Source organism: Rhinolophus sinicus, chromosome 14 (genome assembly GCF_057876585.1).
Source record: "Rhinolophus sinicus isolate RSI-liver-muscle chromosome 14, RSI-T2T, whole genome shotgun sequence".
NCBI classification, from domain to species: Eukaryota; Metazoa; Chordata; class Mammalia; order Chiroptera; family Rhinolophidae; genus Rhinolophus; species Rhinolophus sinicus.
This window is the reverse complement of record NC_142514.1, coordinates 82,619,914-82,645,515: the sequence shown is the minus strand read 5'-3', so window position 1 is coordinate 82,645,515 and position 25,602 is coordinate 82,619,914. Positions and strand designations below refer to the sequence as shown.

At 49.0% G+C, this 25,602-nt stretch overlaps 1 protein-coding gene across 17 annotated transcripts in view; it reads left to right on the top strand.

Annotated features, from left to right (window-relative positions):
- Positions 1 to 13,432, top strand: part of PHACTR1 (phosphatase and actin regulator 1) — a 503,450-nt gene extending 490,018 nt beyond the window's left edge. For all 17 annotated transcript variants that reach the window (XM_019742988.3, XM_074335219.2, XM_019742987.3 and 14 more), the window contains 4 exons: positions 2,477 to 2,538; positions 6,892 to 7,032; positions 9,101 to 9,177; positions 10,008 to 13,432. In XM_019742988.3, coding sequence (XP_019598547.1) covers positions 2,477 to 2,538; positions 6,892 to 7,032; positions 9,101 to 9,177; positions 10,008 to 10,023 — 296 coding nt within the window. In that variant the 3' untranslated portion in view covers positions 10,024 to 13,432. The remainder of the gene's footprint in view (positions 1 to 2,476; positions 2,539 to 6,891; positions 7,033 to 9,100; positions 9,178 to 10,007) is intronic.
- Positions 13,433 to 25,602: the final 12,170 nt, after the last annotated feature.

Sequence of the window (25,602 nt, the reverse complement as noted above, 5' to 3'; positions counted from 1 at the left end):
ATCTATTCTGATAGTGAAACAAGAAACTTTCCGTGAAATAAGAAAACACCCTTGAACAAATTGTTCTAAAACTTATTTTCTGAGCTTTAAATCACTTGAGGACCCATCTCTCTGAGGGTGCTGGACAAAGTACACAGAGATATCATGGCTCCGCAGTGAAGCTTGAGTCTGGGTCTGACTTCCAGCCCCACCCTGCCCAGCCCTACAGGCAATGCTTGCTTTGAGCAGCAGCCAATGAGATACTGTGCACATCTGAGCACATAATCAGCACACTCTGATGGTGGCAGCAGGTGATGACATCATGGCCCTTTCCTGGCCTCTCTTCTTAGTTGCCTAATGCGATTGCCTTTGGTACCCTTGGCCTCAGAAAACATGACCCTGGGCTTTGAACTAAAGGTATAGATCCCATAGATTCTTGGGGTCGCGCCCTTGAGAGGGACCTCAGAAAAAGCACACAGGAGATGGCAGTTTCATGCTCTGTCACAGAATGCCAACATTCGTAGCTTGGAAAGGGGCCTGTAGAGCGAGGAAGCCCTGACTGGAGTCTGAAGCCAGTAACCAGTAATAAGGCGGAGGGCCGGCCCCAAGCAAAATGTGACAGGGAGGAGGCAGTGTCTTCTTGAGAAAAAAAGAGCTGGACGGTTTGTCTAATTAGCCATGTAGCGTGTGACCAATCGTGTAACTCCCCTGAGCTTTCACATCCTCATTTACAAACTAAGAGTGGTAGACTAGGTGGTCTCTTGGGCCCTCGTGGTTCTAATATTCTGTGAGTTGGTGCATTTTAACCAAGTGCCTCAAACTACCTCCTGAGTACCCACCATTCACGCTTGACTTTTCCTTCCCTCTCTGCCACCTGCAGATGTAGCTGTCTGGGGTCTCCTTTCTTCTGGGTCTTGCTGTCTCTAAACTTATCTCTAATAGATTAGTTCATACTGAGGGTATTAATGACTGACTAGTTTAATGGGTGTGTATCTCCCTCCAAAATTGCATTTTTAAAGGGAACTCTAGGAGTGAGATAGGATCTTTAAACCCAAAGGAAGGCACTCCAGTGTGGGCAGTTAGGGGGCACTGTGGGGCAAGCGCCGTGGAGACCTCTGGTGACCTCGGCCCTTGGCGGGCCATGGGTATTTCTGGCACTCCCCCCAGAGAAGGTCCGGATCCCACAGCAGCCAAGTCACGCCCCTGTGGGTGTCCTGCAAGTGCCTGAGTTCTGCTCTGAACGGCCATCGTTCCTTCTAGTGGGAGGTGTCCTCAGTGTGAGTCGGCTGTGCTGTGGTTGCTGACAAGGAGGGGCAGGGTGGGACCCCACTTCTATGCACAGTGGTTTCCCTTTTTTAAAGATCTGTCCTATAGTGAGACAACTGAATCTCCATTGTGCACTGATACGCTACATTAAGTTATTAAAACATAATTTAACACGAGTCATTTCAAAATGAGAGAGCAGGTGCCCAGGGCACTCTTAGTGTGTCCTGTGCCAAATCAGCTTGAAGCAATGCCTTGCACTGATGCCATTCTCAAGTCGGTGGGTGAGAATTAGAGACCGTCTTTGACACAGGTTGACTTTCATGATTTTCTTCAAGCTGGACAATATTCCGCTTATAACCACACTTCCATTCCAAGGCCCAGAAGGAAACTGATGTACCCAAGGTCATTCAGTTAGCTTGAAAGGAGAAACAAGCCCTCATTTTCTGCCCTCCAGTTCTCTGACCCCAGACTTTCTTACCTGTGGCTCTGTAAACATCTGATGAGTAAGTCACCCCACATATTAAGCTGAAAATGTCCTTAAAAGTCTAAATGCAGGCAATTGTATCCCACGCTCTGGCGTCACACTTGCTCTGTGGACTTCTTGGAAGAGTCAAAGAATTAATGGAATCAGGGCTTGCAAAAGGTGAGCATTTTGAAATATGTCTTCATGCAGCCAGCACTGTGTTTGGTGTTAGCCGTACCTCATTTTGTTTCTGCACAGGGGGCAGGCACTTCCTTGGGGCCGGTCTTCTGTTTTACTCCCACAGAGCACCAGACATGGGGGCCACATCACAAATGAGCCCCTGTAGTCGCTGTGAAGCTTGAGGTAGAGTTGAGTGAGGCCCAAGGTTTGTCCAAAGAGGGGAGCCTCACCTCTCCCCAAATGCCCATGTCACTGCTAATAGTAACCCCATTTTAGCACCTACTGTCTTGTCTTGTAAGCCACACTTCTCACCCCAGAAATTCTGCCTGGAGACTCAAGACCCCTTGTGACATAAAGAAAAAAACAAAAAACTACGAAGGTCAACCTGCGCACCACCAACTTGACACAATGCAGGCAGTTTGGAAAGCGCCCCCATAGGCAGAAGCATGGCCAGGGTAGGGGACAGAAGCTCTCTCTTCCCCTTTTTAAACTTTCAGGTGCTGGGCCTGGAACCTCAAAGGTTCAGAGGATGCACCTGTGCGTGACACTGTTTACAAAAGTCAAAAGCATCTTAAATGTTTCTTTCAGCTCGGAATGAACAAGAGGAACAAGAGGAGAAAAGAGAGATCAAGAGGAGGCTAACGCGAAAGGTCAGCAGGTTCCCCACCAAGAGCTGGGACGGGAGGGGTGGGCCGCCCTCCGCGCCTAAGGCCTCCGCTGGCCTCAGGGGCCTCGCAGCTGCCTGGCCCATTGAAAGCCACGTCATGGTTCCACATCTCTTCAGTCAGAGCTGGCAGCTCTCTTGACTTTACAGGACCTTTCCAGGGGACCGTGGTCAACTCAGCTTCATGACCCTCTGGCCTTTTGGCTGGAGACACTGTGTTGCTTGATTTTGTGACACACACCTGCACCCAAGCAGCTTGATGTCAGGTGCATTATATTTTTAATGACAGTGAATATTTTGTGTATAAAAATGCACAATAACCCCATTGAGCAATTGGAGAGTCATTGTCACAATCAGCACTTCAAATATAACTCAGTTATTTGCTGTGACCTTGGGAAAGTATGAATTTTCCTTGCCTCCCCTGATAACTAGTGCTTGCCTATTAACTCAGTACTATTTGATTTTATTATGCTAAATCCAGTTTGGATTACTGAATTAGGAAAATGCCAAAAGTACTGATAAATTCATTGAAGATGTTTGAAAAGCACTTAAATAAAAGCCATAAAGCTAAAATTCTTATATATCTTTAACCCTAGAAATAGATGTCTTAGCAATGCAATGTAGACACAGATGGATTTAATTGTCCATGAGCAGCCTCTTTCATAATAAACTCTTATTTGAGGCTATTCTTGGATGATGTTGACAAGCTTAATTAATTGATGACACATAAGATATAATATGATATTCTGTCTGACTAGAGTGTTTTTAATCAGCCTCCTACGGTGATCATCTTGAGAGAAAGAGTCTCGAATCTTAGAGACAGTTAAGAGACCCATTCAAATTAATTTTTGAAAGGCTTATTAATGGGTTTTTCTCCCTAGAAATATTATGCAAAGGAAGAAATTCAGAGATCCTAAAATATCATACCAGTTATTAAAGTGATGACTCATGTTCCTCAACACTTTCACCCCCTTAGAGCATCCCCAATACCTGGTGACAAGCCAAATGCCGTTCTAATGAAAAGGAGTAGGCTCAACAAGGGCCTGAAAGGCTAATGACAGGCCAGCATCCCCCTGGTGGGGACTAGAACAAGAGCTAAGGGATCTCACTTCATCTAGGTGCCCTCACCCCGGTCGCAGTCTGGTTCTTTACATCCTTAAGATCACCCAGTCTTTGGATGCCAGGCACCCTTTGTCCTGAGACTGAGTTGTGAGGAAGATGGAGGAGATGCATTAGCTGGTTCTAAGTGTGACTTTGAAATGACTATGGCATCAAAGTGAGGCTCATTTCTCATACAAAAATGTCTAGACATTCAGAAAATGTTTTAAATCCAACTTTCACAAAGTTCATTGGAGTTGATTGCTGGGACCGGAAAATTCTCCTAAACTTTAGGGTTTGTGGTAAAAACTAGTAATAAGAAAATACTTAAACATTCATCTAATTCTTATCTCTTTAAAAAGAGTATACAATTTTGTAGGAAAAAAACTTGACTAACCGCATGATTTTGCAGGGGGGCAAGGAAGGAGGTTCCCTCCACACCCAACTCTACTGGGGTTGATAACACTAGGAACAGGTACCCCAAATAGCCCATAGTTTCTGCACATCTCCAAAACGAGATGAATGCCTCTTCCTATTCCTGGTTTCCTCTCCTTCCTCCTCCCAGGAACACTGCCTTGTATTTTCAGCATTTCCATCCCCAGAGACTGGATTGGGGAATTAGAAATAATGAGCTTGGGTGAAGGAATCACTGTTTATAAGGCAGAGACAGGAAGAAGCGTTCACATCTCTTTTTGTTGACAGAGATGAGCCTGCTAGCAGGTAGGGAGTCCACACCACCTCCTTATCTGGGCAAGTTCTTTTCCTCTGGGGCCTTTATCACACCCAGACCAGACGCCAGCGATGGCGGCTACTTTTCAGTTACGTACCCTCAGTCTGAGGATTTCCTCAATACAGTTCTGTTTCATTTTAACGTATTAGAAAGAAAAATAAAACACAGCAGCTGATACTAGTAGCAGCAAACCAGTCATATTCTTCAGCCAAATTGAAACTAACTTAAAACTTACATGTTTTGTCTTTTAGTAAATGCCTCTCTCCCCCTTCCAAAAAAATGCTAGCTATCTAAATGGATAGATGGATAGGAAGAAGTGAGCAAGGAAGGAAGGAAAGAAAGAAGAAATGCACTTGGGTCAGGTTGTATTTGGATTTGCATTAGTTACTCTCTTGTTGAGTATTTGGTTGCAAATGCTGTTAGTGCTGCCACAGATTGAAACGTAATGTTACCAATCCCTCCATCATACCCAGAAAACCAACTTTGGCCACAAAGATGCTTCCTCAGCATCTGAGGAAGGACCTTGGGTTCACATGCTCCAATGGCTCCAACCAGTCATGAGCTAAAGGTACATCTCCCGAGCCCCACACGGCCAGGGGCACAAGCCCACACTTTCGTGGAGAGTCCCAGTGGCCATTGGTTAGTGAGTCCACACACCACCTGAGCTTCTCCCAACAGAAGTCAGTCCCCTCCTCACTCCTTCCCTCAGCATATGGGCACTGTGCCTTTTTCAGTTGGACAGCTTGTGTCAAAAGTCCCATGGGATTCAGGCATGAAAAACAGCCCCTGACCTTCAGAGCTAACACTTAGCTTTCTGTTCACTCCAGGTTCTGCCCTTGACAGGCTATTAGTAAAATCCAGATCATGATTTATATCCAGAAACATAAACAAGGCATTCCATGCTTAACAACCTTTCTCCTGTCATGCTGTACTTAGAAAATAATGCCATTTTGTCCAACACCGTGGGGTAAACCTCGCTAGGCCTAATTAACACAAAGCAGGGATTTTGAGTAGGAATCCTTTATCTGGGGATAAACATGGTAAACATTAAATGTTTTTATGTATTTTAATGACAGCACAAAAGCTCCCTGCACTCACATTTTAGAGTCTGGATGGACTGCCATTTTTGTTTCCAGCAACCCCAGCTGTAGAGCCTGGGAGACCTGTGGTCTCCTGTGAAAGGCCAGCAGTGATGCCAAAATGTCCTGTCTCAGGAAAACCAGGGCCGCCTCGGGGCAGACTAGAACCACTCTGAGGGAGAGCTGCGTGCAGTCTTGGCAAGTTGGCCTGGGCCACAGCCCGAAGGGCCTCTGATCCCCGGATCTTCCCACCCCCGGCCAGGAGGGAGCTGCAGGCTGCCTCTGTCCTGTCCAGAGCCTTGCAATAACCATCACAAGCCTATTTAATAGGAGCCAGGCAACCATCTAATTATGCTTTCCCATTGTAGTCCAGTTGGCAGCAAGTTGGAACATTCTGGCACCAGCAAAGGTGTATGACAGCTGCGTGATACAGAGTCAAACAGCCAGGGTGGTTGGATTCATTGACTTCTGTGTATGTGTTTTATAGGCTTTTGTGGAAGATTCTGACTACATCTTCTATTAATAGAATTAACCACACTCTAGGACATGGAGGAAAATAATATTGGTTAAACATGAATTGATAGCATCCCAAAGAGAGAGCAACTATGTTGGTCCAGAAGGATAAGCCTAGTGACTAGAAGAGAGAATAGAAATGTCAGCCTACTGATGTTAAAGTATAAAGAAAGGGTACGTGGGTGACACGGGCGGAAGGTTAAATAAATATGAATTCTCCTTTTACTTGTTTCATTCCCTCACCACAGACCCACCCCAGGTCCATCCCGAGTTTCCCTTGGCATACACTTGACCTAGCTCTGCATTTGTGAGCTGACCTCTCATTTGAACTTCTTGAGGAGCAGGGCCTCTCCCCTGACCTCATAAATAAACATGTTCCCATTCCTGCATATCCCAAAGTTTGCACATACACGTCTGTGTCTAAACCACACGTATACAACATAATTTACAAACCTATCTTGCAGACAGCACTAAATTTGGCACACAGATGTGGACTCACAGATCTAAAATAACAGAAAATCTTTGTGGAAGATTCCTGTCAGCTGATGGGAGAGGTAGGGCAGATGTGGGGATCTCCACAACAGACACCCAGAACCACACAAATAGACCAGCTGCTTGGGAGGACAGACACACTGCAGTGTTATTGAGAAAGAGACAGCCTCGCTGTCCATCTGGGTAGGCCTGGAGGTAGCTCAAGGAACGAAAGCCTCTCTGTCAAGGAACGAACACCGTCCCGGACAAGTCCCCGGTGTGGGAGTCCGGTGCCCCGGGTCCCCACCTGGGCCCTGCGCCTCCCTCCATTCCTGTCTCATGCATCGCCTGCCTCTTGGGACCTCATTTTCCACACCTATAAACTCACAGAAGGACCAAGTGAGCCAAAGTTGTCTGGCTGACTGTGTCCGTCTCGCCCTCCCTGCAGCTCAGCCAAAGGCCCACCGTGGAAGAACTTCGGGAACGAAAGATCCTCATCCGCTTCAGTGACTACGTGGAGGTGGCAGACGCCCAGGACTATGACCGCAGGGCCGACAAGCCGTGGACCCGCCTCACCGCGGCCGACAAGGTGAGCACAGGCCCGGGGAGTGGGCTGGGGGGGCCTGCGCCTGGCTCTGTCCCTCTACGGGATTCTTCTCTTGCTGCCTGGGACCCTGTATTGAGACCAACGGCAAAGCTGTGGTCACGGGCTCGGTAATGGAGTGCTCTGTGACCACTGGGCAGGCTGAGAGGGCTGTGTCCCCAACGCCTTTCCTCTGGGCTCCAGATAACCTGCAGAGGTCACTGAATTGATTCTTCATTGCTCTGGAGAAGGCGCAAGACGAGCACAGAATATCGTGCCTGCTTTACAGGGGACGGGGAGGCAGCATGGGAGGCTGTGCCCAGAGACTAGAATTATAGGGGCGTAGAACAGTTCAAAAGCCTGAGGCTGCATGCTTATCACAGACCTTCCGTGTACAGGGTACTGTCCTCAGCACCCAACGGGAGTCGCAAAACCGAAAGGGGACAAAGTGGCTGTGCTTTGCAGTGCTTGTAATCTAGTGGGAAAAACATGACAATGGGAAACCTAATGGGAAATCACAGGGACAGAAAAACAGGCCTCGCTACACTAAACCCTCCCCGATTTGGAAAACAAAGAATAAACATAATCTGAAGTTGAGATTTCTGTTTCATGAGAAATGCAGAGATGCAAACGATAAGTCATTCTTATCTGTCCATTAGACCATGTATCAAAATGAACTTCTGCTCAGTAATCATTTGTGAACCTAGTCCAGTCAGCATGAGGAACTGGAGGGCAAAGGGCTTTTTTTTAAAATACTCTAAAATAATGACGATGTCCAATGTGCAAGTGACAGTGACTCTGGAATACACTGGGACCTTCTCCTAAAGAGTCCTGCCTTTGCCCCACACATTCCCGGAGCCAGTGGCTCCTTTACAAGCAATGCAGGAGGAGGTCAGCTCCAGCCCAGACTCTGCCTGGATCAAGGAATTGCCAGGAAGCTGCTGCATTTGGGCGAAACTGACATGGCCAGAGGCAGAGACCTCCCGGAAATGGCCTCCCACATGGTGGGTCAACCCCACAGATCCTGATGAGTGGAAAACTCCACCCTTCTCTTAAACATAGCAGTCGTCTCTTCCCTGTACAGGCATTCGTGGTGAGCCACGCCAGGAGTGGCACCGAGATGCACAAGACAGAGAGAACCAGTGCCCCAGGCAGTTGTGTCATGTACATAAATGTCAACAGAGGAGGGTCTTGGCCCTGTTCTCTTTTGTTCCCACTTTCAGTGCAGTGAGCTTGCTTATGAGAGTAAAGGTATCTGCAAATGTCAAGGGGGTGTGCAGGACATCTCGACATGCCCATGCTCATGTTCTGAAAGGCTGTTGGGGGGAACCCATCCAGTCCCTCACAAGCTGCTGGGGATGGAAGGCAGGAAGCGGTGCCTTCCAGAAGCTTATAACCCACACTAACCCCCCCAAACATGACTTTTCCATCCTCAAATTCTCGGTGTCTTGATAGTCCCATCAAAGCCAATACCAGCTTGGAAAGAGTTCTGCAAAAGGGCACATGTTTAAAAATTTCAGCCCCTGAGGAAGAAGTAAGGGTTTTTTTCCAACCCCAGTCATTCTTCTATTCCAGACCTTCCTCGCCTCTCTTTGCAGGCTGATTACCCCGCCCTCCCCTGTGGGCTAGAGCCACATCGCATGGCTGGGCAGAGCTGTAAGGATGAGGCTATTCACGTTTCTCTCAGAGTATCCATCAGGAGTTCATTGCTGGACCTGCGACCAGTTTAGATTGTTTACCTAAGGAAGATGGGAGGCTGACATTTAAATGTGTGCTCGGAAGCCCAGGAGTGTACATGTGTTCTCGATGCCCAGCTGATACAGCTCTGTGAAGAGAGGAAGAGAACGAGGCTCTGGGAACGTCCCACGTAGGCACATTTGCAATTTAGATTTAAGGGTAGGGGGAGTCTTTGCGGGACTAAAGGATATCTCAGGTGATTTTTTTTTCTCCCAGTGAAAGAATTCATTTTGTATGGTTTTGCCAAAGAAAAATATAGATTGTTAGAAATAAAATAAAAAGTCAACAGCTTCCCATCTGCCTCCTCTGCGTGTTCATGGGCTTCTCTTCGTTTCAGGCTGCCATTCGAAAGGAGCTCAATGAATTTAAAAGCACTGAAATGGAAGTTCATGAATTAAGTAGACATCTAACAAGGTTAGTATTGAGTTGTGTTTTTGTGTGTGTTTTTTTCCCTCCAACTGTAATACTTACTTGCACACTGAACTATCCTATCTGCATCTGGATCACAAGTGGTGTGGTGCGTACAGTGAAGAAGATAAAAGAAAGGTTAGCGTCAAGTTCCACTGTGGTTACTGAAACTAGAGGAAGGGGCATTAAAGGTTCAGGCTAAAAGCCACTTTCTGAAAGCCTACTTTTTAACTCACTCAAACTCAAGATCTAAGTGCCAGACCACGACCGAGCCCAAAGTGGGTTTTTATGAAAGCTTAAGCTGAGGAGAAAAAATCGTTGCCAGTCAGCAGAGGCCAAACCTGGGACAGACACCAAATCCACATGGTGCTTCCGAGGGGCTTCTATGATTCTATGTCATTCTCCCAGTCTTTAGTGATGATATTTGGGGAAACCAAAGCACGAAGCGATTTATGGGGCTTTATGTAAGGCTAGTCAGTGACAGAGCCATTGACAATTTTTAGGACACTCTCCTTTGATGCGCAGTTAGAGAAATGGTGCCTGGACTTGGTGACATAAGGTTGGGTTCTCCACCTCGCTGCTGAGTCCAGGCTGAGGGCCACCTGGGCCGTCCCATTTGGTCCGAAGGAGCCCCACATCAAACTGCTATTCCAGAACTAAAGGGGACTGCGGCTGGCCTCGGGTACTTGAGTAGTTCTGTGGGGATGTGTTTCTGCTTGGAGATGTAAACCTCCCTCTCCCTGTCAGGAACAAGGGCTCTGAGGAGGGGAAGCTTAGACTGTGAAACGTGACACCTTGACAGCCACTTGTCTTGATTTAATTATTTGTTTTCCTAGGTTTCACCGACCTTAACAGTCGAATTCCTCTTGAGTGCTATGCTGTCTTCAAAACATAAATTTATCCGAACCATAAGTGCTGGTATTTATTCACTTCCCCATTACAATGTAAATCTTCTGAACTGCCTTTTTTAAAAAGAAGAAGAAGAAGAAAAATAAAAGGAAACACAATCAGGATTCTATTTGCAAAAACGCGATGGTGACCACTCCGTGGTCAGAGCCGCTTGGCACCACGGCTGATCCCAAGCTGTACCCATCCCAGGCAGAGCCTCACAGAAGACTTTCCAGCACTTGGAGTAGCCCGGGTCCTCTCTGGCCAGGCCCGCAGGCACCACATTCATTTAGGCTCCGGTGAACCTCTTCCGTGAAAGTGTCTGTCATCTAAGTCCAAAGAAAGCTGAGGAGGTGGGTTTGGCCTGGGAAGGACTGTGCAAAGCAAATGATCTGACTTCTAGACTTGGCCAAGCACACTGGCTCCAGGCATGGCATCTGGTCTGGGGTCCCACAGGGGGACAACGCTGAGGAGGATCACTGTTTCAGTAGCCCTGTCCTTTCTCCCCCTCCAGCCACCCTCCACGCAGTGAACAAAAGGGAAGAGCCCTTTGTCTGGGGGAGTCTGCGGTTGACTGTTGGTCCTAAGAGTGTGTGCCTCAGGCGTGAAAGGCTGGCACTGAGTACCCATCCTGCCCCCTCCGACTGAGCTGAGCTGCCTTCCAGGAAGCTGTGGTTTAGAAGGGGAAAGTTGTCATCTGCTCAGTTCAAATGAATTGACCCATTGTATTAAAAAGCCAAATGTCACAGGTAACCTTATGCACAGGTAACAAATAGCCATTGGTAAGGTAGCCTGTGGCCTGCATATGAGCATAAGGACCATGATGGGGGCATAAAGGCTGGGGTAAGAAACTCTGCTTGGCTGATGGTCTTTCTTTTCTCTGCGTGCCCCAGGGCCAGTGACTAGATGGCTTGGAAGTCCATGGCCTCTGAGTCTAGGACCAATGCATGCGGGCCGGAAGCCAGGCCTGAAAGACTGGTCCTCCAGTCACTGAGGCACCAGGGCTCTGGAGCCACTTGATGGCCTTCAAGTCTCCTTTCTTTGCACTGAAGAGTTTCTAAGGAAAATCCCCAGGGTTTGGCATATGGCAGAATTGTGCAAACACCAGCCATGCCTGCCTCATGCTGTACTTTCCTGCTCCTGTTTATCCAGAGAGAACCTTTCCGTGCCCTCATGATGCTGGTGAGGGTGACTGGACATGTATCTCTTACTGTCCTCCTCACTTGGGACCACAGGAAAGCAGTGCTCTGTTGGAAGAGGGCCACCGAGGGTAGGGTGTGTGTGAGAAGAAGGGCAAGTCCCAAATCCTAGCTACGATCTCCATGAGGCCCACTGCCGCCTCTTGTTTTCTTCCCTGACCGTGCTTGTCGGGCCCTCCTTCGCAGAGCTCTCTGCCTGGCCTTCTTAGTGGTCTCAGAATTTCCATAGTCTTTCTAGGTGATGGTGCGCTCTCCACCCCACAGGCCCAGGAGTGACAAAGAGGCCAGCTTGGCCGTCCCAAAAAAGAGTTTCCTAGTCCCCACCCTGACCTGTGTGGGAAGCAAGTTACTCTTGGGAGACACACCCATTGGTGAGGCCATTTACTCTTCCGCAGGCTTTATTGGCTCCTGTGGCCAGCATTAACCCGGGAGCTGTGCATATTGTGGGGGGAGCTCAGGGCAGTTCTTCAGGCCGTGCCCACCAGCCTAGCAAAGTGCTTTCCTCGCACCACCTAGAGCGAGCACGCCACTGCCGGGCCCCAGGAGGGTGCCGTCACCAGATCCTTTTTCCTTTGAATGTTGACTCTGAATAGTTACTGCCGTGGGTAGAGGTAGTGTTCAGGGAAAATGTGTGGCTGTAAATGCGGTCTTCCCAAAAGGCTTATTGACATTTGAATGTGCAAATGGTATGACGAAAGACGTAGGGCTCTTTCGTTGAACTTCGCTCCGGTGAGCACGTGTTCCAGGCGGAGGGGCCAGCCTTGCCGGGAGTTGAGTCTACGCTCCCCCTAACTCGCAGCTGTGTTTCAGGCAGCTTGCAGAGGCCTGGCAGGATGGTCAGGCCTTCCCCTGGCCCAGGAGTGAGTCCTAGAAGAACTCATGACATGACTTGGACTCCTCCCACCAGGACTAGTGGCTTCTCTGCTGGTCTTGGTTCTTGGGCCTTTCACATTTCCTGGGGACGTGAAGCCCAAATCAATTTCCCTGCAGCCAGCCAGCCAGCCAGCAGTCCCGGTTTTCTGCCCAAAGTGCCCTAGTATTGCGGTCCACTTTGCGCATGGAAGAAATCAAACACATTTTCCACTTCTCTCCCTGCAACGCACCTTTGTCCAGAATTCACTTGCAGGAGATAGGGGAGTACCTTCCATGCCACTGAAAGCTCGCCCACCATGAAGGTGGGCGATTTCAAGCCCATTGTAAGTGGCTCAGCAACCTCAGTGGACCACAGGGTGGCCGCTCTGCTGTCTCTTTTCTTGAAATCTTGAGGTCTTTATAGAAATCTATCCCAATTTCTTTTTCACTACATTGTTAGGACAACTGAAAAGTGTCATTTTCCAAGATGACAATTTAACTTTTAGGAAACAAAAAGAGAGAGAGAGAGAGAGAGAGAGAGAGAAATGGGCTAGCTGGTTTAGAATGTGTCTCTTTCTGAAAAAGTTGCAGTATTCGAGTCAAGGTTTATTTTGTGTGTATAAATTCCCAGTTGAGCCTTTTGTCATTTGGATTAGCATGACAGGAAAATGGTGAGATTTCTCAGATCAGAGCATTCCCCACTCAAAATGAGACATTGCCCCGACCTCCCCACTGCATCTCTGACAGAAGAGACTGCCGTCCATCGCCCTGTGTGCTCTTTGGAAATCAATCGCTGTGCCCCTCCCAAAGGCCCTCAAAGCCCTGGAGAACTTTAAAAACTTTAGCCTTTATGTCAGATTAGAGAAACCAAACGACGTGACAGTAGATGTGGTGAAAACCTGAGTTTTTCTCCTGCTTATGAACGTGTATTTATAGTTGCCGAATGAACATTGTGGTGTGTGCTTCGATGAATGGAGATTCCGGCTCTTCCTGTGTGCAGCCAGTGTGCGAAGGTCACCTTGAATGACTTTCTTCCCACTTGTCTGTTCATCCCCAAACCGGTTGCTTTTTCCAGTTGCTTCCCGGGTGTCTGTACATAGTTTGTCTTTGTATAGGAGCTCTCCTGTGTTCTAATTTAACAGATGACGGCTGTATGAGGAAGACAATGTAAATAGACTACAAATGAAACTGGATCTCTATGGCCTAAGTTTTGTACATACAGAAACTGCATGGTATTTAAATTATTGTTTGTCTCCGATGATGTATGCAGTTTCTTTAAAAACAAACCAAAAAAAAAAGGTCTAAAAAAAAAAAAAACCATTTCCTTGCCTCCTCCTGTGTGTTTTATCCACCACCAGCAGGAACCACCAAAAATACTTAGTTTGGCTGGGGAAAGGGGTTGGGGGAAGGGGTAGGTCAGCTCATCAGTAAAATCGTAAGAGCTGTGGAGGGAGACACAGGACAACCTCATGTATCTGGTATTATTGGGGGAAGGAAGGCCTGTCGCACACAAATTAACTTTCTAGATAACGTTTTTGTGCTAGCTCTTTTTTTCTTCCAAATATTTTAAGAATATCTAAAATGTATTGCCCGACTGTCTGTCCTTTAATAATCTAGGAATGATGAATGTGAATTAACTGGATAAGTCACTCAGAGTCATCTGGGTAATATCAGATATCAGACAGCCTTCTATGGCAGCAGTGCCTTGAGGGGCTTTGGGGTGTCATTGCCCAGAAGCAAGTGCCTCAGACTACCCTGCTGTTTGAGTACTGACGCCTGTCTCCTTTCTTGGGAAGCCTATTTGTCCTGTAAAGCAAAGAGCTTTATTGTTTAACCTCTGATCCTCATTTGTCTTTCTGAAGGTTTGGGGCAGGGAGTGGGGGTGGGGAGAGCAAGCAGTGCTTGCCGCTGCACTTTAGGTGGGTGAAATTGCTGGATAACGTATCTTTGGTCCGGCAACATAGGAGGGTGTCTCTGGGAAAGAGGAACCCAGCCCAGCACGGCCCTCCTGCACCATCCCCAGGAATCACCCAGCAGGCTTATCAAGTACAGGTGCTGACACAGTAGGTCTGGGTGGGGACTGGGAGTCTGCATTTCTCATTAGCCCCCAGGACATGCTGATGCCACTGGCTGGTCTAGGAATCACACTCTGGGCAGCAAGGGCTTGGGAGGACAATCCAAAGGGAACCGCTTTTCCTTTGCCTGGGGATGTCCAGCCTCGGAAAAGCAGAGTGACCACATGCACTGCTGATTCTTTTGCTGAGCAGAGCAGCACAGCCCCTGAGGGACGTCAGCATCCTGCAGCATGGGATCAGTGTGCACGCTGTCGCCTGTGCAGGCTGAGGGACACTGGGACAGGACTGGCCACAGCAGAGAGGGCCGGTGGTTTACAGAAAGGATTTCAGAGTTCAGCCTGAGGGCTTCTTGCTCCCCAATTCTGCCCTCTCCCGTAAGTTTTCAGCAAGTCCCGCCAGGGCAATCTCCAGAGCTCTGTGACTTAATAAATGTAATATGCAGAACGTGGCTGCAGTTATCCAGGGGAATGAAAGGGCTAGAAAGGAATGCTTTGGGAGAACCCCCAACAGGCTCTGCCTTGCAAGGGAGGAAGGAAACTGGCCACCATCCTAACCGGGAGCCCTTTCCAAAGTCAACAAAGGTCATGGCTCCACATTCTCAGTAGGTGGAAGCACCAGCCGTATCCATCCTCAGCTCTGTTACACCGTCCTATGACACAAGTGGTGGCCCTGCAATGCTAGCTGCACAATTTTGGCCAAGTCACGTAATTTCTCTGGGCCTCGATGTCCTCTTCTGGAAAGTGAGGGCATTGAATTAGATGCCCTTTATTGTCCTAGAGGGTATCAGCTTTCTAAGATTTGGGTTTATGTGAATCTTTAAAGTACTAAACTTAATCCTCAGGAAAAGAGTCAGCTGTCGGCCAGATCTGCCGGGGCAGTGTCTTGGAGAACAGTTTGGATTCCCCTCCTTCACACCCCTTGCAAGCCCGACTTGCACGCGTGCCCCCCCTCCCTGCCTTGGGTTGGCCTCCTGGAGGTCTGGTGGCACAGGGACCTGCCCTCTCCCTTGGGTCTTTGTGGGGTCTTGTCCTAAAACTGTGGTCAACCAGATGATTGCATCCTGCCTCCCCTTCACGGTCTGTGGGCCGTGAGCCGTGATGCTTAAGATGCAGCCTGTTGTCTTCTACACCCCAAGTTTGGGGGCGCTTCAGTGATGTGGTTACTTACACCTGATTGTTAATCCAATGGACACAGTTGAGGCTGAAACACTTCCTGGCTGTCCCTCCACTAAGAGCGCTCCTGGCCTCCGATGACTCCATAGTCACAGCTGCAGCTCAGGTCTACCCTGACTGAGCTCCTGACCAAGTGTCCAAACGTCACCATGGAGGATAGGCGTTAAGAGCATGTGGCGCTGAGCCCACACGCCCTGGGGTCACCTTGTCGCCCACTACTTCCCACCTGTGACTTTGGTCAAGCTATTTCATCTCACTGTACCTCAACTCCCTCATCTGTAAAATGCGACTAATGGCACCTACTTTATAGGTAAGGATTAAATAAAACACTTTTAGGCAGGCCTTCCTAAATGTTAGCTCTTACGCTTCACAAGTATGTCTCACAGACACCAAACAGTAGGACCTAGACGATTGTTTCCGTATTTCAAACTCCTACCCCTCTGCTCCACCCTATTCTCCCTCTCTTGTCCCCCTCTCCAGGGAATGGCATTATCTAGACATCACCTTCTCTTTCCCACTTCCAGCTGATCATGAATACCTGCCAATTAGTTCTTGAAGCTCTTCCCGGGCTCTTTCATTAATGCCCTCTCCTCCTGCCTGGACGATTGCAGTCGTGGCCGCTCGCCTTGCCTGTGCTTTCACGAGTCCAATCCTGCAGCCAGAGTCCTCTATCCAAACACACACGTGATCACACCACTCTCCTGCTTGATGTCTGCAGTGCCCCCCACTGTCCTTCCAACAAAGTCCACATCTCCAGTGGGCCACCCTCGGTGCCAGTGTGGCCCACGCCCAGCCATGTCCTCCCGTTCAGGGCTCCCGGAGCAGGTCCCTGTGGTGTGTGTGGCCCTGGAGCCCTGCAAGGGGGCTGTGATGTGGCTGTGCTGGACAACCAGGGCTGACAAGGGCCTTTGGGGACTGAGCACCTAAGCGTCCCTAAAATCAGTCCAAGAGAGTACTCTGCAGTGCTATGAGGAGGCAGAGTACTCATGCACACAAAAGAAACTCAGTAATATGAACAAATGGTTGTCCCCTGTACCTGACGTGTGGCACCCCCGAGTTCTAGCTCTGGCTCTGGGTATTTGATTCCCATCAATACCACCACTCACAGCTCCCAAATATTAAACACTACATGCCTGGCACTGTGCTACACCATTTTCAGGCACGATTTTATTTCATCTTTACAACACCTGTGGCTTCCAAACCCAGGTCTGTCTGACTCTAAAGCATTGCTCTTAATCTCCCTGCTAGGCCTCCACCTTCTGGAGTTCACACTTTCTCAGCTTCCATCCAATTATCCCAGTTACCCAATTTGAGTGATAACATTATCTTCTAACACTGAGAACCACAGATCAGGAAAGAGACCCAAACCTGATGCAGCCTCCAGGTCTGGAGAAGCTGTTTCCTTCACCCAGTTCCTCCCTCCCCTCTATGCACGGCCTGTCTGAGCGGGCTGAGTCTCCCACCAGGGGTGACCTCCCACAACCATGTGACAGCCAGCCAATATTTATGACTTCCTGCAAGGGAAATAATGTCAACGAGGCGCCTGCACAGCATGGCACCCACCTAGAGGTGCAGCGAAGGCAGGAAGAGAGCAGCATGTTGCCTAATGCCAGAGAGGAAGAGCATCTGACACAATCGTGGGCATGCCGCCGATCCCTTTCCTAAATGCTACTTTTGCTAAAAAAAAAAGAAAAGAAAAGAAAGGAAAGGGGGTGGGTGTCTGCTCTTAGGTGACATTAATCAAAAAGTGCTCTCCTTATTTCATAATTGGAAGCCACGATTGTCCAATATTTTCACGGGGCAACACCCCAGGTTATGGCAAAGAGCGCTTGTTAGATGAACTAATGAATCTGTTTGCAGAAGAGACGGGAGGAGTAAATCATGAGAGTACAACTGAACTGATTCTTCTTCCCGGCTTGACAACCAGTTCAGATGCATGCTCTACCGAGCTGGAATTCCAGACACCGATTCTCTTGTCCTTCCTAATGGGATGGAGGCTGCATCTCATATGATCTCTGAGGTTCCGTGGTTCCTGCATGGTGATATCACTGCTGTTGTTGTTTCTTTAATAAAAAACAACTGACAAAATGGTGGAAGGCAGGGGAAAAAATTGGGTCTGTTGTCACTGACACGGTTTCCAGTGGGGTCTCACAGGTCCATGAGAGGCTACGTCTTTACAAGGCCTGTGATTTGTGATTTCAGAGCCCCCACCTCACATCCAGAAGAGGGCAAGCCCATCTTTTCAGTTACGCAGGTAAAAATATTTCACACAATGGTTGAGCTTATTATCCCCACAAGTTCCACCCATGGACTGGATCAGGGTAAAGGCCTTGGTCCCAGCATCCCCGTGGGCCTGGCCAGCTGTGCCACCTGAGGCAGCATGTGTGCAAGAGGGCTTCTGAGCCTGTTTGCCTGGCACCTAGGTAACCCTGAAGCCCTTGGCCACCTCACAAAAGCTCCAGTGTACTGGCTCTACAAAGCCCTGGGGTGAAGACAGCAAAAATATCATCTGGCAGGAGGCTGGCTTTATTCACACTATGTGCCACCTCGTTGGGGTGGCGGGGCTGCTTTTCCAAGCCAGCGTTAAAATGCATACTGCCACCTGCACCAGCCTCAGCCCCACCCCACTGCTCAACACCCATCCAGCTGTGGCAACAAAAGCCCCCTGTTGCAATTTAACTATCTTGGGTTCTCCTCAATTTTCACTGACTTGGTTCCGACAGCCCCAAAGCGGGCAGGATAAGCACCTATGCTGTCCCTTCATCTTCCTAGAAAAGTACAGGCAACACCATGCTCGTGTACAGGCTAACAGAAGTGCTGCTGAGGAAGGAAGGGCCCTTGGGGTGCAGTGTGGGGGAGTCACTCTTTGTTGCATGCCCTCTTGTCCTGGTTGCTTTGTCGTCCCACATACACACACCCCTTTCCTATTAAAACTTTTAGTTACAATTTTTTTAAAGGAAGCATTGAAAGTACATACAGTGCTGGATGCCTTTAGTGTCACCAAAGGAGAACACTTGTACCTGAGCGCAGCACATCTACTCAGCAAACCCTTATTTCAATCATATCAAGTTGAAAAATCTAGGAATGGGCCACAATGAGGAAATGCAGGCATATTTCAGACCATCTAGCAGCTGGTCAGAAAAATGGAGCCCCACAGGGCCAATTTTTGAGAGGTTCCCAGTGAGCGGTGCTATTTCAGGCCTCTGCCCACCCCTCCACGCCTCTGGAGAGTTTCGGTTCATTGTGAAGATGTGGGTTTTGCCCTCCAGACACCAACTGGCTCTGCCCGAGTGGAAGCAGTGCTAGTGCTGATTGGGGTAGAGACAAAGGGACGGACAAAGAGAGAGGCTCCAGGTTTGCAGGATGGTTCTGAGAAAACTGAAGCCAAAAAGTCTGATTCAAACAGGCGAGGTGTGGACCATTCTGCTGTGGCTGATCAGTAAGACAGAGTAAACACTGATCGTTAACCATTCAGCCCATCCAGCTGGCTTGGAGCAAGGAGCTGGAGTAGAGTCATTTGGGTTTCAGCAGCAAAGCCATGGGGATGGTTGAGATGTTACCACCTTCCAGACCTCAGCTTAGAGCTCATGAGCTGCTGGAAGAAAGACACAGGGACAGATTCTCAAGACCCAGCTAAAAGCTACTTGTGCTGCTCCACCCTCCAAACAAAACCACCCTCACAGGGCAGTAATGAAAACAGGAGCACTTAGTCCAACCCCTTTTGGTTACGACATAGGCAGTGGTGCTCTGCTGCCTTCGGCACATGAAGGTAGGCACCCCAGTGGAAGCACTGTACCTAAGCTTCGTCCCTGCATGTCCCCTCCCTGCTCACATCAGCACTGGTCACTGCTACTGGCTGGTCTTTGCGTCCTTGTATTTCATCCTGAGGCTCCCCACCACCACCACCACCACCAGGATGATAAGTTCTGCACTCCAGCTTTGTGCTGGTCTCTTTCATCCATCATCCCCATTTTACAGGTGAGGGGACTGAGGCTTAGCTATGAGATGGATAAGCCTCATTGCTATGAGGTGACAGAGCTGAGCTCAGAACCCCAGCCTTCTGACTCTCAATTCACTCCCTGGCCCCTACATGAGAGTTGTAGACACAGACTTACACCTGTGCCTGCTCTACGGGCATCAGTTAGCACTGGGTTCATCAATCTTCACGTAACAAGAAACCAAAATAGTGGCTGAAACAACTTGGGGTTTGTTTGTTTGTTTGTTGTGTTTTTAGTGTAAAGGAAGTCCAGACTTAAGCAGGGAAGAGCTGTGACACCATCATTGTGCCACAGCTCTGTTTTTTGTTTTTTGCTTTTTTTCGCCCCACCCTCCTTATTATGTGGCTTCCACCCTTGTGGTTGCCTCATGTCCCAAGATGGCTGCTGGAGTTCCAGTCATTATGTATGTGTTCCAGGCGGGAAGTAAGAGGTAAGCTTATCTGACAGCTGAGTAAATTCTCTTTAAATGAAACCTTTTTCTAGAAGTCCTAACCAATGACTTTGCCTTCCATCTTATCGTCCATCCCTCTTTGCACAACAGGCTGGAAAATAAAGTTTTACTAACACATTCCTACCTCAAATAAAATTGAGGTCCTGTTAGTTAGAAAGAAGGGGAGGGTGAATATGGTTGGTTAGCTGCCACCAAGCTATCCTTGGTAATGAGCTGACTTGTGATAAGGTTAATAGTGAAACCACTTCCAGTGACCCAGCAGGGAGAGAGAACAATTCGTAGAGAACATCAATCAGCGTGTCAGTACTGAGATTACATTCGGGTTTTGATGAAGTGCTTTATAAACTTTAAGCAATATCCCTACCACTGCCTAGAAATGAACTCAGACTAACCATCTAAAGATGAGAAAATGGCCCAGGCAGGTGGCATTTCTGTGGCATATTTCTTTCTTTTGCAATCAGAGTTGAACCTTGTACTGGGTGAAATCTACATTCCCCGGGTCCTGGCTGCTCAGCCTGGTCCCCAAGGACGGGCAGCATTGGGACCATCAGGGAGCATATGACGGTGCAGAACCCCAGGCCCCAGCCCAGAGCTACTAAGTCAGAACCTGCATTTTAACAAGGGATCCACCCCCCCAGGGGACACCTATGCACATTCAAGTTGAGGAAGCCCAGTTCAAATGCAGGACTTAAGGAACCTATTATGTGCCTCTCATCTCAAGTCCTCTTCTCAGGAAGAAATGTCCTGGAAGAGGTGAGTTTTTAGTGAGACGGTCAGTCACAATGCCCCCTCTCGAAGGAGAACACACATTTTAACTGTTTTATATGTGACACAGTAACACTTAATGGTCGCTGAGCGCTTGTTCTGTGCCAGATCGAAGGGCTGCATGTCTCTTCCTGCATTTAATCCTCCTTGCGATTCTGTGAGGTGACTATTGTTACCACCATCACTCCCATTTTACAGATGAAGACATGGGGCCAAGTTATCCAGCCAGAAAGCCGACTGGGGGACATCTAGACAATGTTTTGTCCAGAGGACAGGATTTGAAGGCTCGGAGAACAGACAGAGCAGTGTGTCAGGATGAGGGAGTAGTTGGTAAAGTACAGTCTAGACAGGGAGTGAGGGCACCTGGGTTCTAGAGGCTGTTCCGCTACCCACAGCGACCTGATATAACCCTCTCTGCCACCCGGAAGCTCCCGTTTCTTATCTGTGTATTGGGGAGTGGACCAGCAAGCCTTCCTCCAGCTGGGACATTCCTCAGGCCAAGGTGTGCCACCTGTGATCATGAAACCAGTCGGCCTTAGCCGCTGCCCACCCTGACCAACTTTATCCAGGTTCATCCAACTGCACCAGGTCTGGCTGGAGCCTAACTCAGGCTAGAGACCCAGATGTTGGGCTCGCTGAGGGAACCACACACCCTCCCAAGCTAACAGAAGCAAATAAACACAGCTGCTGCCAACCACTCTTCACATCCCACTCTACCCAGGTCGAGGAAGGAGCTGGGCAAAGCCAACTTTCCATAGACTTCCAGAAGAAACTAGATTCGATATGAAATGTTCACAAAGGAAACATCTGGCTATGTGAGACGTGGTTTACCGAAGCTGCCCACAGGGTGTTCCCACTCTGCCCCCGCTTCCATCTGAAAGGGCTCACTGGTCGGCAGAAACCAGAAATCAGTAGTGAAGAAAAAGCTACTCGTACTTAGTTCCAGGCAGAAGGTACCCGTTGCCTGTCCTGCACCTTTGCAGGGCACATATCCATCCAGGGAACAGATGGAATGGAAAGTTTCTGAGGGTGTCCTCCCAGTTCAAAGCGGGCCCTGTGACAATGTCCCTCCCTCATCACTTGACACTGCTATGGACACAAGGGACGCTCCGGGTAGCCATGTGTCTGCTGTCCGAGCCCTCCATCTCCATGGCTGCAGATGACAGGGCCATGGGCAGCACCAGACCCACACTGCACCACAGCCTCTGCCCCCCAAATTCAAGAATTGGGGCCAAGAGACTCTGTCCCCAGTAGCTGGACCTGTACCACATAAGCTTAGGGAAAGGCATCTTTCTCCGGAGCAACCCAGACTGCAGTGAGAGAGAGAACTGGGCAGACACACAGAGTAGGGCAGAGAAGAAGATAAGAGGGTCCAGCATCCCTGCAGCGCTGTCCCAGATTCCAGCCCCACCTGCTTTGGGTTCTGAGCCCCACCCCGTGCCCTGTAATAAAATCTCCTTTAAGCTCGCTAGTGCCAGAACCATTCTATTACTTGTCCCCAGAGGAGTGTCCACATTGAGCCAGGCATTCGTGAACTCTACTAATACTCACGGAGGGCCCAGGCAGGGGGGTGTGCTTGGCTCTGAGGGAGAAAGAGAGTAAGACACGATCTGTACCCTCAAGGGGCTCACAGGCCAGTGTGGGACATAAACAGGCCATTCTAAGCCGGTGTACTAAATATGGTGGAAAGGATGGACGGAAGCACGGCAAAGGGCAGAGAGCCAGGAGAGCTCCCTGGAGGCGGGGATGCTTGTGCTGAATCTTAGAGGAGGTGATGGCCCCACAGTGGGGAGAGGATGTTTCTGACAAAGGCGGCAGCATGCCCAAAGATGGATGGGGGATATCCTGGTTTCAGGGAAAAACAAACCTGAGGAACTGCATTAGGTAAAGCGGGAGTGTGCAAAGGGAAACAAGACACAGTCTGGCCTCCAGAAGCTTACATGTTAGAGGAAAAACACATGGAAAGTTTGATAAAAGTTCAAGACCACCAAAGACTTACTGCTAAATAACTGGTACCTGAAATGTTACAGAAGCTCAGAAGAAGGAGAACGCACTTTCAGGTTGGAAGTGGACAAGAGACTTTTCAGAGCCGGGAGAGCTGACGGCAGTGCCTGGTCACACTCTTGCAAACCATCTATCAAAGATAGTCACCATTCAGCATTCTTCAGCTCCAGCGTCAGGTGTACAGTGCAGTGGTCAGACACCTACACCGTCCCTGAAGTGGTCTCCCTAATAATACTGAATGTCAACTATAATTTCATACACATATAGTCACAGGACGTGGAGTCCAGCATAGGGAATAGAGGTCATGGAATTGGAACAGCGATATATGACATCAGAGGTGTAGTAGATTGGGGGAGCAGGGTTATCACTGTGAGGGGTGTAAATGTCTAACTAGCACATTGTTTTGTACACCTGAAACTAATAAAACAAAAGTCCATTCCGTGGCGCTCCGTGTTTCTTAAAGTGCTTTCACATTAAACTCACTGGTGCTCACCAGCACCCGGAGGGAAGGAATGTAACAGAATTGCTGTTGGACGATGGGGAAACTGAGGCACAGACCGAGTGGGGCTCAGACCTTCCCCTCCACTACCCCAACGCCCCGCCCCAGCCAAGGCTCTTTCTGCGACCTGTTCCGTTAATGAGGGCCAGGGACAAAGCAGCACACATTTCAGAGTAATTGTGACCTCCCTCTGGAGCTCTGGGCCAGCACAGGTTACCTTCTCCCTCGTCTGGCAGCTCGGGAGTCGGGAGGTGCTTTATTTACTTAGTGACTGAGAGAACAAAATGCATACTTGTTTCACTTCATATTTGTCTTCCCTGCATGATTATAAGTTCCAAGACAGACCACATGACTTGTTCAGCAACTAAGCCCAGTACCTGGCCCATAATTAGGAGGGTGTTCAAATTTATGTCATGACTGAATGAGAATGAATAAAAGAACAAAAGAATCACACAGAAGAGGGGGAAGTGGGAGGTGGGGATGCAGGCTCCCCGCGGCGTGGACGGCTGCCTTCTGACAAACAGAAAGAACTCATGAAAGCTCTCCTCCTCCTCGCTGCTCCTTCACAAACCTTCAGAGCATGAGGTACGTGCAGTGGGCAGGCAGGGAGGGCAGAGAGGCTGAAGGCACCAACAGGGACGAGGTTGCTACTTGTTAAACCTGTAGGAAAAGGAGGGTGATGGGGAAAAACGAGGAAGAGACTAAATAGCAGGGTCAGTAGTGAGCTCTCGGGGTTCGAGCACGTGTACGTGTGTGTGTGTGTGTGTGTGTGTGTGTGTGTGAATTACTGGTAAACTACTAAGTCACACCTAAATTTTAAGTGCGATTTTGAAGTCTGAACACTAAGCCCCTGCTGTGATATTCTACCTGGAGTTCCGCTCAGTCAGGACAGGCTTTTTCCTATGTCCGTCTCAGATCACACTGTCCCACTCCCCATGTGGCTGCATTATAATAAAACCAGCCCCAGGAGTAAGGCCGGGAATTGTCAGCTCACCTAGCAACTGTCCCCTCACTTTTTAACCTCCGTAAGATAAGGCTGAAGGACAGACTGAAAAGGACAGGGAAGCCGTGGTCGGGAAAGCCATCCAGGGACTGCATCCCCCCCCACCCAAGGCCCTCCAGGAAAATTCCTACCTCCCTCTGTTCTTATTCCCCCTCTTCCCTCACCCCCCTTCCTCCTACTCAAACTGGCACCGACTCTGGATAAGCAACAGCTGATCTGGAGAGAAAGTTTGTGCCAAGAGCCACAAGCAGTTTCATTTGGCACAGACTCGAATGGAGAAACAGCCCTTTGTTTCATCCACCAGAGGGAATGCCACCAACTCCTGCTATAGAAATTCCCATACTGCCCTCTCTGTCAAGGCAGAGAAAACGTCCTCTAGCCCTTCCAACGCAGCTGAAGACCAAAGCTGCTTAGCCTGTGTGACCACTGGCAGATGCAAAATGCGGAGCCAGACGCCCTGCCAGCTGTCCGCAACCCCCGGCCCCAAAAGGAGCCTCAGCCCGAGGAAGTCAGGACATCACTGCTGCTTAAATTCTCATAGCACCAGCAGAGGCTGTCACTTTGAGCAAGACACTAGTCTTCCGACCAAGTCCTGGACATACTTGCTCTATTTTTACCCTCCTCAGCCACACAGATTTCCCTCCAGATTCTTCACCTTCAGAGAGAAAAAAGAAACCTTTAGTCAAGGTGGGGAGGTGCTGACCACATGACGGGCTGATCTAAGCCAAAGGAGGATTCTTAAGTAATTCAAGGCAGGGCAGGCGTGTCTCACCGAGCAACAGAGGGTGGAGGCCTTCCCCACCTCGTGGGATTTGGGTGCTGCCCCACGATTTTCAGGCAAACTTTCCATTAACAAAAAAAGCACTTCGTTCTAAGGAACCCTGTCCTCATTTCCTGACGTCACCTCAGAGACATACACAAGCCTGCGTACAGACAATATGCCAGTTCCATCTGTCATCAGGCAAACGCCACACCACACACACACACAACCTTCCTTGGCCCTCACTATTTCCTAGCAAAGTGGATTTAAAGCTTCTCTCGCCTGTGTTTAAGAAGACACTCTAGAATGGAAGGACTAGAAATTAAGATTAATACAGTTCAAGCCAGGTTTTCCAAGGTAGGAGAACTCCACAATAATTTTGGCTGCGACAGAAACCCCAGGCTTTAACCTACAGAAATTCCATGGTGTCCTGACAAAGTGTTTTGAATAAAGGGAAATGGGGGGTTATTTTCACCAGGAGCTGTTCTCACTGAAAGCTTAGCTCTCAGCAGCAGAAAATGCTGATATTAAAATGAAATGGGATCCTCACCGGCTCTATCACTGTCCTCACAGTGGGCCTTACAAAACCCTGCTACTAACATGGAGACATTTAGTTTTCTAATAAAGAAAACTCCTAATGGTATCAGATGGGCTCCCTCAAGAAAAAAACGGCCTCCCCACACCCGTAGCCAGAGGTTTCACCAGCTGGGCTTGCCAGCGGGTACTAGCAGAACATAGTACTTCCCGGTCCTTCGGCAGCACAGC